Here is a 12,328-nt window from a genome sequence, read left to right as displayed (position 1 = left end):
TCATACTGGAACTCTTGTCTGGCTTTTATGCACACTATAAGCACGGTATACTGTAGGTATGATATGAATTTTCGAGGATTTTTATATCTACGAATCTGGGAATAAATATATTTGTCATCATTATATTTGATTAAGTTGGACTGTTATATTTGGTTTGTGCAAAATTACTGTAACTGTTAGAATAAATGTAAAAAAAAAATAATAATAACAATAATAATATGATGCCCAAACACTCAGATTTTACTAATATTTGTGCTTTTTCAAGAATGAGTTAGAGATTAAACTTAGGGGAAAAAAAAAAAAAAAAAAAAAAAAAAAAAAAAAGATAAGGATGTAATACCTATCAGCATTTACCATGACTCCAAGTATAATACAGAAAAAAAAGAAAAAAAAAAAAATCAATACATTATTACATTATGGATTCAGTTTCTTGTGCTTTTATACAGGAAGCCTCACTGATCTGGGGAAGGGTTACTTTTAGAACTTGAACCAATCTCTTTTAACTCAACCTGTAAGATGTGTTATCAGGGGTATTGGGTGCTTTGGTTAGCAATGTATGATGCCATCACTGTGCACATAGTGCAACCTGTATTAATTACATTATCTCTTTAGATCTCGTTAAATAATCTTAGTTTTTTTAATGCGAAGAAGAAGGAACCAAAGACCGTGAGCCTGCAATTATTGTTAAAGTTCTTGAAAATCATTTTGAACATCAGTAATGCCTCCTCAATGTGATAACAGCAGAAAATCAAACAAATATAGTAATCCAAAGATAAAAACAACGAAAAACGGAAGGGCCATTACTCCATACCAACCCAATGCTGCAGTTACAAATGAGTCCTACAAATTCTGGAACCACAGTAACTTTGGATAAATTCAAAATTTCATTCTGGTGGTGTTAACATTTTATCTTCAGAAGGTTGGTTAACTCAAGCATGAGGGAACAGAAGGATAAAGTCATTAAGATATGAAGACTAAACGAGAATGCATAAGAATAACTGGTTTCATATGCATCTATACTGAATGGGATGGGCACAGATCTTAAATGGGAGGAAGTCAATGTCTATAATTCTTAATCAAATCCCATGCTCCTCCAGCTAATACGCCGTTGCATAAAGGTTTTGGGTAAGTGGGTTGTTAAAATCTCCTGGCACACTAAAATCTGACGTTAAATTTCTTGATTGTGGCTAATGTATCGAACTGAGAGACAGTATTGTACCTTCGCAGTATCCTCCACCGACTTCACATTAAAATCACCATCGCTCACACCGCTCCTGAACTCGAAAGTCGCATTGGGTCCCAAGATTTGTTTACTTTTGCAGGAATGTCAAACCACACACCCATCTTTGGAGAGGAACTGTTCATACGAATACGTAATTCGGACGTAAACTGCAGCAGAAAATATTTATAAACTCATATATTTTAGTACATAATCATTTAAAAGTCCTAAATCATATGACACAATTCACCAATCGATACACCTATTTCTTCACAGTGTCAGGATAAGACATTTGTGTATTTTGGTTTTCTCAAAAACAATATTTATTCTGCAACATTTTTGTGTATTATGTCAGTTACTGATGAGCGATGATAATGAACGAGTTCCTTATATTATTCATTATAGATGCAGTGTTTATAGTCTATATTTAGGAGAGATATTCCTAAACTTCTTAGTCATAATACTGTACTGTTAGTCAGTTGTCGATTGGGTCAGCAATTAATGGCAGCCACCAGTACCTTGCGTCCCAGAGTGTAAGAGACTCCAAAGGTTAATGTCCGTAGGGTAATTTCCGGCTGTTTGGGAAGGGATGGGAGAATCGAGGTGGGGGGAGGGGTGTATGGGGGGTTGTCCTAACTAGCAGAAGATTGCTGCTTCTTGTAGACCGGCGTACCAAATGATATCAGTGTAAAGGTACTAGTATAACTATTCAGTGTTCTGCACAATTTTTAATGTAGAATCATCATAAAATTATCTGTTTAGCCAAAAGCATACGTGGCTCCTACTGTAAACAATCGTAAGTTTTTGTTCATTCCCAAGCGCATTAGAAGTGTTTTGGAAACATGATTAAACTAATCTATTTAAATGAAGGAAAATATAATTATTCGGTAATGATGAACACACGACATTCAGCATTAAGCACAAAATGCCTAACTTTTCCTAAATTAGACCGCTATAAAAAGGGTTCATTTCACAAATTGTAATAAATCGGGGAATTAGGAAAAAACCGGGATCAACAATGCACTGGCACCAAGCTATAAAATGTTTTTCCAGTTTATGCAGTATAATCTCAGAGCGTACTAATATTTAAATATATATACTGCATTCAGTTGACAGCACAGTATTGATACTTTAAGCGCTGTCTTGACGTCAACAGCCTCAGGTCGTCGCGAGTCAAGCATCGCTCCCACTTCGGATTCTTGGACGGGTTGCCTGAGGAAAACTTAATCTGCATTGGACTTCCCATTTTTCACGTAAAGCTGCATTGGCTGTTATTGTAACTCTTTGTAATTCGACATTTACTTCAGTTTACAATGGCTTTATAAGAAACAGGTCTATCCTACGACAGGCTAGTGTAGTATAGTTAGCATAGGAGCAAATTGTATTGTTTCCGGGACTTACCGTAGTACCTCAGATATTATGCTAGTTACAGAAACGAAAAATATAGAAACTTCATTACAAAGCATGCAGTTGATTTCGAGTATATGCTTCCGGAGTGTTTTACTTTAACTCACCTCTTTTTGTGTGTCTCATTTTATTTCGGATGGGTTTTCCATAATTCTTTACCAAATGGGCATGGCCTCTCCATATTTTCTGTTGAAATGAGTCTTTCATAGGGTAACTGACACCTTTCCTGGATTACCACATCTACTGGGGATTTGTTAAAACTTACCTCTGAAAGCTGTTAGGATTACAATTTCATAAATATTCTGTCGGTCACCATATCCACTGCTGGATGTCAAACACCACGAATGCACATTTCACTTTTGGCGCCATTTCGAAATGCATGTCTAGGATGTACCTGTACGATTACTTTGGTGGTATTATGTTATTTGCGATGGTTTACATCAACTATCTATCTATAGCCCGACGCCCTAATCCCGCAAAGGGTGGCCGCAGACAAAACGCCTCCAAGTCACTCTGTCACCCACCATTTGACTCCCCTCCCTCATATACCTCTCAACTCCATCCCTCCACCCCATCCTCGGTCTACCCCTCCCTCTCCCTCCCTCCACCTCACCTACATACACCCTCTTAGTCAGTCTTTCATTCTCCATTCTCTCCACATGTCCAAACCACCTCGGTGTATTTCTCCTAATCTTTTCAACCACATCCACATCTACCCCACAACGTTCCTTCACTTCTTCATTCGTCAACCTGTCCCTCCACGTCATTCCACATGCTCCTCTCAAGTAACTCATTTCCACTGCTCTCACTCTTGACTTGTTCCCCTCTTGCAAGGTCTACGCCTCGCTTCCATATGTCAGGGTAGGGATCACAATACCATCATGCAATGACTTCTTAACTTCCATACTCACCTCCCTATTTCTCATCACTGCTTTCAGTGTACCAACAACCTTTCTTCCCTGCTGTACCCTTTCACGTACTTCATCCCCCAAAGTTCCATCCTTACTCATCACACTACCCAAGTACTTGAATGCACTCACATTCTCCATATCCTCACCATCCAACCTCACTGCACACTCTGTGACTTCATTCCTCTCAAACACCATAACTTTACTTTTGTTTACATTAACTTTCAGCTTCCTCCTCCTACACACTGTCCCAAATTCATTCACCAAACCTTGCAACTCCCATTCATCTTCACTCAACAATACTGTATCATCAGCAAACAGCAACTACATCCATTAATATGCAGCCATTTGCTTATAAAGGACATAACAAACTGCAAGAAGTGGTATTCCACGAATTCCTTCTGATAGCTGGACAGAGATGCAAATGGGGTGTCCACCCAGGAACCAAACCTCCACATTTATCCCTGTGCCTCACTGTATCGAGGTGCTGTCTGGTGTTGGGGAACAACAGGACAGTCCTCCAGAGGAGTCTGTTTGCCTGCAGTTGATGGATCTGCTTGGACAGACAGACAGGGGTTACTCAACAACTTCTTATTACTTAATATTACTGCCTGTTAGCAATGTACTATTACATTTTCATGTGTTATAATAAGTTACATACAATTAGATACATTGTACTGTGATCTGCAGGCTTTAATATAAATTAATGTTTGGGAACAAAGTGTTTATTGCCTTTCAAGTGATTTTCAATTAAGGTGGCAGCTTTTAGGTACATGGCACATCTGTGGTACTGTATAAGTGAAGTTAGTGTGCATTATCATGTAATATATCACAGCCACCATACAACCGTTTATATCAGGTATTGAACCAGTTTTCGGTAGTTCACCTCTAGTAAAGCCTCACTGTAATGACTTGGTTATACTGTATCAGGCAATTTATACTTAACAGACTTTCTTGTATAAACCTTATTTCGATAGCCTGTAACTGAAACAAGCGTTGAATAATTAATACCAGTACTCAAATTATTTGTATTATATTCAGCTTTATATACTTTATTTCTTAAGCCTGATCATCAAATTTACACATTACTTTGTGCATTATTTACTACCCATGAAAGACATAGGTACTTTTTTGACTCTGAACTATTTTTCCACATGTACACTCAATATTAAAGCTTTCCTATCAGAATTATAGTAGTTAATAGTTACACACACTTAAGCTTTTGCAAATTTTAACATGGATAAAGTACAAAGCATATATATTAATTATTTATTTCTCTTACCGGGTCTGTATTTCAGGTGCCACATCTCCCCTACTCGACACAATGGGGAATGATAAACCTGGTACAGTATAGTTGAACTGTGTTTTGTAAATAATGTTATGTGTTCTTTCTGAACAGTGTGTGATAATTTAACACTGATATTGTAGCTCAGTCTTTGCAGCATCTGTATGTAGTATTACATGACCTGTTACAATATTACATTCAGTACATAGCCTTTGAACTTCTTTTATCAGCCTTTGTGTTCTCATTTTAACATACAGTAAAACCTCGATATAACGGACTTCAATAGACCGGAATTTGCTTTTATCGGACTTGAGGAGCTACCTGACTAAATTCCTGTATATCGGAAAAAGTTCAATAAACCCAGAAGCAGTCCGGACTGCCTGACCACATCAGCTATGTTCACCACAATAAGGTAAATAAAAGACATGTTTGTCAGTGTACAGTACAGCATTATTAAATATATTATACCCTTTGATTAATGTAGTGCAGTTATAACACAGTACAGTACCGCAGTGGTAGTCAAAACAATTTAAAATCCAATCATGTGATCTGGACTAATGTCTGATATATCGGAAAATGTCCGGGTTAGCAGGGGGAAGTCCGGATGTTGCTTTTATCGGAATTTCGCATTTTTCGGAATGGCTTGCGCCCCAATTAGTCCGTTATAGTGAGGTCTTACTGTATTAATGATGAGACTGCTCATGCAGTTCTAAAGAATGAGATAAGTATCATAATTTAGTGCTGATTATAATGGCTGCAATACAGTATTTATAAGTCTGTTGTTCAAGTAAAATAGTCCTTGCAACATGTTCATGGATATTCCTCAATACGGTATGGTATTTGTACATTACGATTTATGTCATACTAGCCCAGCACACTGCCCTGAAGTATGTGAGCCTGGTGACACTGACGGTACAGAACTCGGCAGTAGCACTCAGTATGCGTTATGCTCGCACACGCCCGGGGAGCATGTTCATCGCATCAACAGGTGGGTCACTGCCATTGGGTGTTGGTGAGGGTGGCAGCATCAAGTGTGTGTGCATCCCACATGTTTATTAATCCCTTCATTCCAAGGACATCTTTTATTATTATCATTATATCCACTCACTGAGTGTAATGCTGCTTTTGGTGTCTGCCCTTTCCTCTCTTCCCTCCTTCCTCTTCTGTCTTTTTTTACTTCATTCTTTCCTCTTTCTTTTGCCTACGGTTAACGTCTGTCTTTCTTTCCGTCATTCGTACCTCTTCCTTCAGCCTATGGGTGACTCTACACTGAGTGACAAGATAAATGGTTTCCTGTACACCAAGAAACCATGTACTATGCTGGGTGGTAACCACATAACCAAATTACGGCGCCTGGTGGTTTAGTGGGTAATTAAGGCACTCCAATCGGATGGAGCCTGTGTAGGTTTATATCCAAGGGATGGTTGGGGTTTATTGCTCAGGTAATGCCACACAGGGATGAGTGAGGCTGGTCGCTCTCATCTTGAATGTCAGGACCAACTTGCCTAGCCCCGGGCTCCTATGTTTCTCATGGGGCGTCATAGGATTGGATGTTGGATGGATTATTATTATTATTTATTATTATTACAGTATTATTATCTTCACACTGTATTAAACTTAGGGGAGACCTCAAAATGTAGTTGTTGTCACCCTAGTTTCATCAGAAATGTGAACCCAGTGGACTGCAGGCTGATGGTGCTTTTCCCTGTCAGTCCACTACTCTTTTCAGGGAATAGGAAGGGAGTTCAGAGATGTTATTTTGTATAACCAGAGAAGAGCCACTTGGTTATACATGTGTCACTGCATGAAGGTTTTGATTATATCTGTGTCACTGCATGAAGGTTTTGATTATATCTGTGTCACTGCATGAAGGTTTTGATTATATCTGTGTTGCTGCATGAAGGTGTTGGGTATATCTGTGTCACTGCATGAAGGTTTTGATTATATCTGTGTTGCTGCATGAAGGTGTTGGGTATATCTGTGTTGCTGCATGAAGGTGTTGGGTATATCTGTGTTGCTGCATGAAGGTTTTGATTATATCTGTGTTGCTGCATGAAGGTGTTGGGTATATCTGTGTTGCTGCATGAAGGTGTTGGGTATATCTGTGTTGCTGCATGAAGGTGTTGGGTATATCTGTGTTGCTGCATGAAGGTTTTGATTATATCTGTGTTGCTGCATGAAGGTGTTGGGTATATCTGTGTTGCTGCATGAAGGTGTTGGGTATATCTGTGTTGCTGCATGAAGGTGTTGGGTATATCTGTGTTGCTGCATGAAGGTGTTGGGTATATCTGTGTTGCTGCATGAAGGTGTTGGGTATATCTGTGTTGCTGCATGAAGGTGTTGGGTATATCTGTGTTGCTGCATGAAGGTGTTGGGTATATCTGTGTTGCTGCATGAAGGTGTTGGGTATATCTGTGTTGCTGCATGAAGGTGTTGGGTATATCTGTGTTGCTGCATGAAGGTGTTGGGTATATCTGTGTTGCTGCATGAAGGTGTTGGGTATATCTGTGTTGCTGCATGAAGGTGTTGGGTATATCTGTGTTGCTGCATGAAGGTGTTGGGTATATCTGTGTTGCTGCATGAAGGTGTTGGGTATATCTGTGTTGCTGCATGAAGGTGTTGGGTATATCTGTGTTGCTGCATGAAGGTGTTGGGTATATCTGTGTTGCTGCATGAAGGTGTTGGGTATATCTGTGTTGCTGCATGAAGGTGTTGGGTATATCTGTGTTGCTGCATGAAGGTGTTGGGTATATGTGTGTTGCTGCATGAAGGTGTTGGGTATATCTGCGTTGCTGCATGAAGGTGTTGGGTATATCTGCGTTGCTGCATGAAGGTGTTGGGTATATCTGTGTTGCTGCATGAAGGTGTTGGGTATATCTGTGTTGCTGCATGAAGGTGTTGGGTATATCTGTGTTGCTGCATGAAGGTGTTGGGTATATCTGTGTTGCTGCATGAAGGTGTTGGGTATATCTGTGTTGCTGCATGAAGGTGTTGGGTATATCTGTGTTGCTGCATGAAGGTGTTGGGTATATCTGTGTTGCTGCATGAAGGTGTTGGGTATATCTGTGTTGCTGCATGAAAGTGTTGGGTATATCTGTGTTGCTGCATGAAGGTGTTGGGTATATCTGTGTTGCTGCATGAAGGTGTTGGGTATATCTGTGTTGCTGCATGAATGTGTTGGGTATATCTGTGTTGCTGCATGAAGGTGTTGGGTATATCTGTGTTGCTGCATGAAGGTGTTGGGTATATCTGTGTTGCTGCATGAAGGTGTTGGGTATATCTGTGTTGCTGCATGAAGGTGTTGGGTATATCTGTGTTGCTGCATGAAAGTGTTGGGTATATCTGTGTTGCTGCATGAAGGTGTTGGGTATATCTGTGTTGCTGCATGAAGGTGTTGGGTATATCTGTGTCGCTGCATGAAAGTGTTGGGTATATCTGTATTGCTGCATGAAGGTGTCTTTCTCCAACACTTTTTGAACTGTAAAGATAAGATAGTGATATACTGGTCATTAACCCCTTTTGCTTCTAGGCTGCTCTTCTAAACTAAAAAAAATAATTAGGAGGTAGCGTGAATAAACTAAAAGATAATTTTACTGAAGGGGTTAAATTTGTCTTATTTTAGAGTATGTTTTGTCATATTGTACGGATCATTATGTTTGTTTCAAATACAGTTATTTAATCAGAGCAGTTATCAATAAGACCTATGTCCAAGATGAGTGGTTAAAGTGTGATTGTGAACTTTTAAACTGAAAGGGTGATAGTTTCCATTGGGGTAACAATAGAGTCTTGAAACTGTCAGTACATTAATTGGTAGTGCATGATTAGGGTGAGAGTAAACATTAAGGAATTTATATTTGTTTCCATGCCAAGTGGAAAAGCAACTAACATAGTATTAATTGTCTGGCAAATCCAGGAAAACTTGTTTGTTAAGAAGAGGGATTTCTTTATTTTACTTATGTATTTATTCATTTTTTTACCCAGAGGAAACTTTCAGTAGGGTACTTAGAAAGGTGGTACAGAGGGCAGTGAGGAAGCTGAGTCTTGAGGAATGGATTGTCAGTACAACAATATACTGTAGGATGTACAAGATGCAGTGATGTCAAAGGGGCTATGATTGGCTTAAATGTTTATACTGTGTATCAAGATAAACATGGAAAGAGGGGTAGTCATTTTAAGACTGAATGAATGTATGTGTTTTTGAAGTGGTTAGAAGTGTTTTGTTATATGGATTATATGATCTATGTTGAGTTGTGTTGGGGGAAGGGGGGGGGAACTGAAGTTTTTATCCATTGGTAGGGTTAAATAAATATAGAAGAGATTTAGGGATCTGATACCCTTCTAAGCTTAAGGTAACATGTTTCACATTAAAAGTATTTTGAATATACTGTAGGTCCATCTTTTCCAAAGTAGAGGCCGAAGGAGTCCAGCATAAGGACCAGCATATGTGGCTTTCGTAGTTAGATAGTTACTAATACAGTACAGTATCCCTAAATACATCTTCAGAACTTAACCAAAAAATTACCTCCATTATGATATCAGGACAGAGGAGGCTTAAGGTAAAGACTGCATTCATTATCTTGTGCTATACAGGATTTTTTACTTAGCCTTATCTTGTCACAGCGGTGGTGATGGCAGAGGTAGTGAAGTTGTTTGTATCACTCTTCATTGTCTACAAACAAGAGAGCTCTATACAGGTGAGTTGGACACTATTAATGAGGACTGTAGCTTAACCCTTTGAATCTGGTAATGTATATTGTATTTTACTCTTGCTGTTACCAGATAATTTGAGTTCACACTGGGATGTTAGATGCAGGCTTCATTATCTTCTTCACTTCAAAGGATATCTCTTAAGCCGAATCAAATAGTCTGATATTAAGTAGTAATGTTTAAAAATGTGTCTTGGATTGAAAAGGATTAAATGGTTCATCAACTAAAACAGTTCTGTAGCTTTGTTAGTTGTTGTATTCTCTCCACTTTAACTTGGACAAAAATTGCCATCTCTCCATCTTGAATCCTGAGCTGTAACAAGAGAGTAACATAAGGTATGGTATTAATTTCAAAGTAGTGTCATGGAATGGATGTAGAGCCATTGTGTAGCTTTATTTTGCCACTGAACCATGGGCATAGCAGATGGTTTGAGTTATGAGATGGATGGTTACCATGAACCTGGAAGGTCTATGGTAGTCCTGTGCTACTAGCTTCAAACCCTACACTAATTTAAAATTCCCTGTGTCACTAACTTACAAACTGTCACCTGTGTTCATAATTTTTCCCACCATGACAGCACTGGTTTATGAAGCTACACACACAAATCTGGCAGCAAAAGGTAGACACCCTAAAAGTGAGCGTGCCATCTTTTATCTACCTGGTACAAAACAACCTGCTGTACATCTCTGCCTCAAACCTTGACGCTGCTACATACCAGGCAAGAGGATTGTTGTATGTGTTGTGACTCATGTGTTCAATGAAATCACTAGCTTTTTGGTAGCAGTGTTGTGATTACTATAAATCATCTTAAACTGATGAATGTTTTATATATATATATATATATATATATATATATATATATATATATATATATATATGTATATACAGTATATGTATACTTAGATAGATAGATGGATAGATATAGTTAAAATTGCATATAGTAATCAGTCTTCAAGTACTGGAGGCAGTAAGAGTTCTTTGTATTACAGGTGACCTATCAGATGAAGATCCTAACAACAGCCATGTTTGCGGTGTTGATCTTGAAGCGTCAGTTGCGTGGCACACAGTGGTTGGCGTTGGTGCTGCTGACACTGGGGGTGGCTCTGGTGCAGCTGTCCAGTGGGGGATCAGAAGGGGCTTCATCAGAGCACCAGAACCGTCTCCTGGGCTGTTCTGCTGCCATAGCTGCCTGCTGCTGCTCAGGTTTTGCTGGAATTTATTTTGAGAAAATCCTAAAAGGATCTGAGGTATCAGTGTGGGTTAGAAATGTGCAGCTTTCACTGTTGTCCCTGCCATTAGGTTTGGGCACATCCTTGGCCAGCGATGCATCAGTTATCTTTGAAAAAGGATTCTTTTTTGGATATGATGCATTTGTGTGGTACCTGGTGGTGCTGAATGCAGTAGGTGGTCTGCTGGTGGCCATGGTGGTTAAATATGCTGACAACATTCTCAAGGGATTTGCCACCTCACTGGCCATCGTCATTTCCACCGTGGCATCTACCTTCATCTTTGGGTTCGTCATTACTTTGCAGTTCCTGATGGGCACTGCGTTGGTTATGATCTCCATCTTCTTGTACAGCCACCAGCCAAGTCAGCCCACCACCAACCCCATGGTAGGCAAGGTGTGAGCTCCTACTACTGCTGCTGCTGCCACTCCTTTTTATGTGCATCTCTTGGCTTGGCTTCCTGTGGTGGTGAGAGGGACTTGCACACAGGCCACGGGAGGCAGGTCACCATGGAGACAGGCACCACACAAAACCTCACACACCCAGGGTCGTACTCTAAGTGGCATTGATGATTTCTCAACACCTCTTCCTTAGTGATTTATTTTGAACATATCTTGTATGTTACTGATGCAAATTAAGTGAGTAGATAAACAATATAGGCTACCATAAATACCATAACAGAGAATATCTTGTATACATGTAATGAAGCGTCCTATGCCTCCCAGAATACTGCTTCCAGCCATAAAGTAACTTCTTATAATACTGTATTGTTGGACTGTTATATTGGTGTGTGACCTGCCTACCTTATGAGCCATTTCTAAGGTGGTTATGCCTCCCCCCACAGACCAGACGAATATTAAAAACTGCATGAACTTCCCCATCTAACACTCTTTCATACATATTCAGCAGACGTCATCACCTAACTCTGATGTCTGATGTCTATTTGAGACTTTGTTTGAGCTGCCTGGCCACAAAAATAAGATGTCCATGGTATCTTCTTTTAACTTATTATTTTAAAATGTTAGCTGTCCTGTACCAAGGCCTTGGCCAGGGATACATAAAGGGCAGAATTTGTTGAAATAAGGGTTCAAATAATATAGCATGGCCTTATCACAGCTATGCCTGATGAATATTTAGAATAATGAATCAGCACCAGTAATCAGAAAAGTTAGAGGCTTTAATTACTATACCAGTATGTCTTCAAAAGAATTCTGAAAAAAAAAAAAAAAAAAAAGTAAATTTATATAAGAATTCTCATCTTAAATGTCAGGACCAACTTGCCTAGCCCTGGGCTCCCACGATCCTCATGGGGCAACACTGGATTAGGTGATGAATGAATGAATTGAAAAATTAAGTATAGTATTAACCCAGCATTTTGATGATGTATTTTATGTTTTATTCAGGCTACCTCTAGGTTATTTTATTCAAGTCAGGGCAAACTTTTCCTAGGAGAAGTTGGATGAAGCTTTTATTAACCCCCTTTACTAATAATGGTCTGTTCTGAGGTGAACAAAATCATCTGAAAGTAGGAGAAATAAAATGGAAAAGTACATCATCAGACTGAAGGGGTTAAATT

The 12,328-nt window shown here is 39.2% G+C and overlaps 2 protein-coding genes across 2 annotated transcripts in view; one reads left to right on the top strand and one right to left on the bottom strand.

The window, feature by feature from the left end:
• The window catches only part of BBS9 (Bardet-Biedl syndrome 9), a 31,824-nt gene extending 30,542 nt beyond the window's left edge, over positions 1-1,282 (bottom strand). Inside the window, exon 1 of the mRNA XM_080266510.1 lies at positions 1,220-1,282. The gene's annotated coding sequence lies outside the window, so the exon portion shown is untranslated. The remainder of the gene's footprint in view (positions 1-1,219) is intronic.
• Positions 1,283-4,832: 3,550 nt separating this feature from the next.
• Positions 4,833-11,154, top strand: Ugalt (UDP-galactose transporter). Its single transcript, XM_080266509.1, has 5 exons — positions 4,833-4,877; positions 5,688-5,807; positions 9,440-9,513; positions 10,104-10,244; positions 10,516-11,154. Exons 1-5 carry the CDS (start codon positions 4,859-4,861, stop codon positions 11,152-11,154), a joined length of 993 nt encoding a protein of 330 aa, XP_080122635.1. The 5' UTR covers positions 4,833-4,858.
• Positions 11,155-12,328: the final 1,174 nt, after the last annotated feature.

The sequence above is a fragment of the Coenobita brevimanus genome, chromosome 21 (genome assembly GCF_032717465.1).
Source record: "Coenobita brevimanus isolate Jiangsu-jjx chromosome 21, ASM3271746v2, whole genome shotgun sequence".
Classification (NCBI taxonomy): Eukaryota; Metazoa; Arthropoda; class Malacostraca; order Decapoda; family Coenobitidae; genus Coenobita; species Coenobita brevimanus.
Note: the sequence above shows the minus strand (reverse complement) of the source record. Positions and strands in the feature narration are given on the sequence as shown.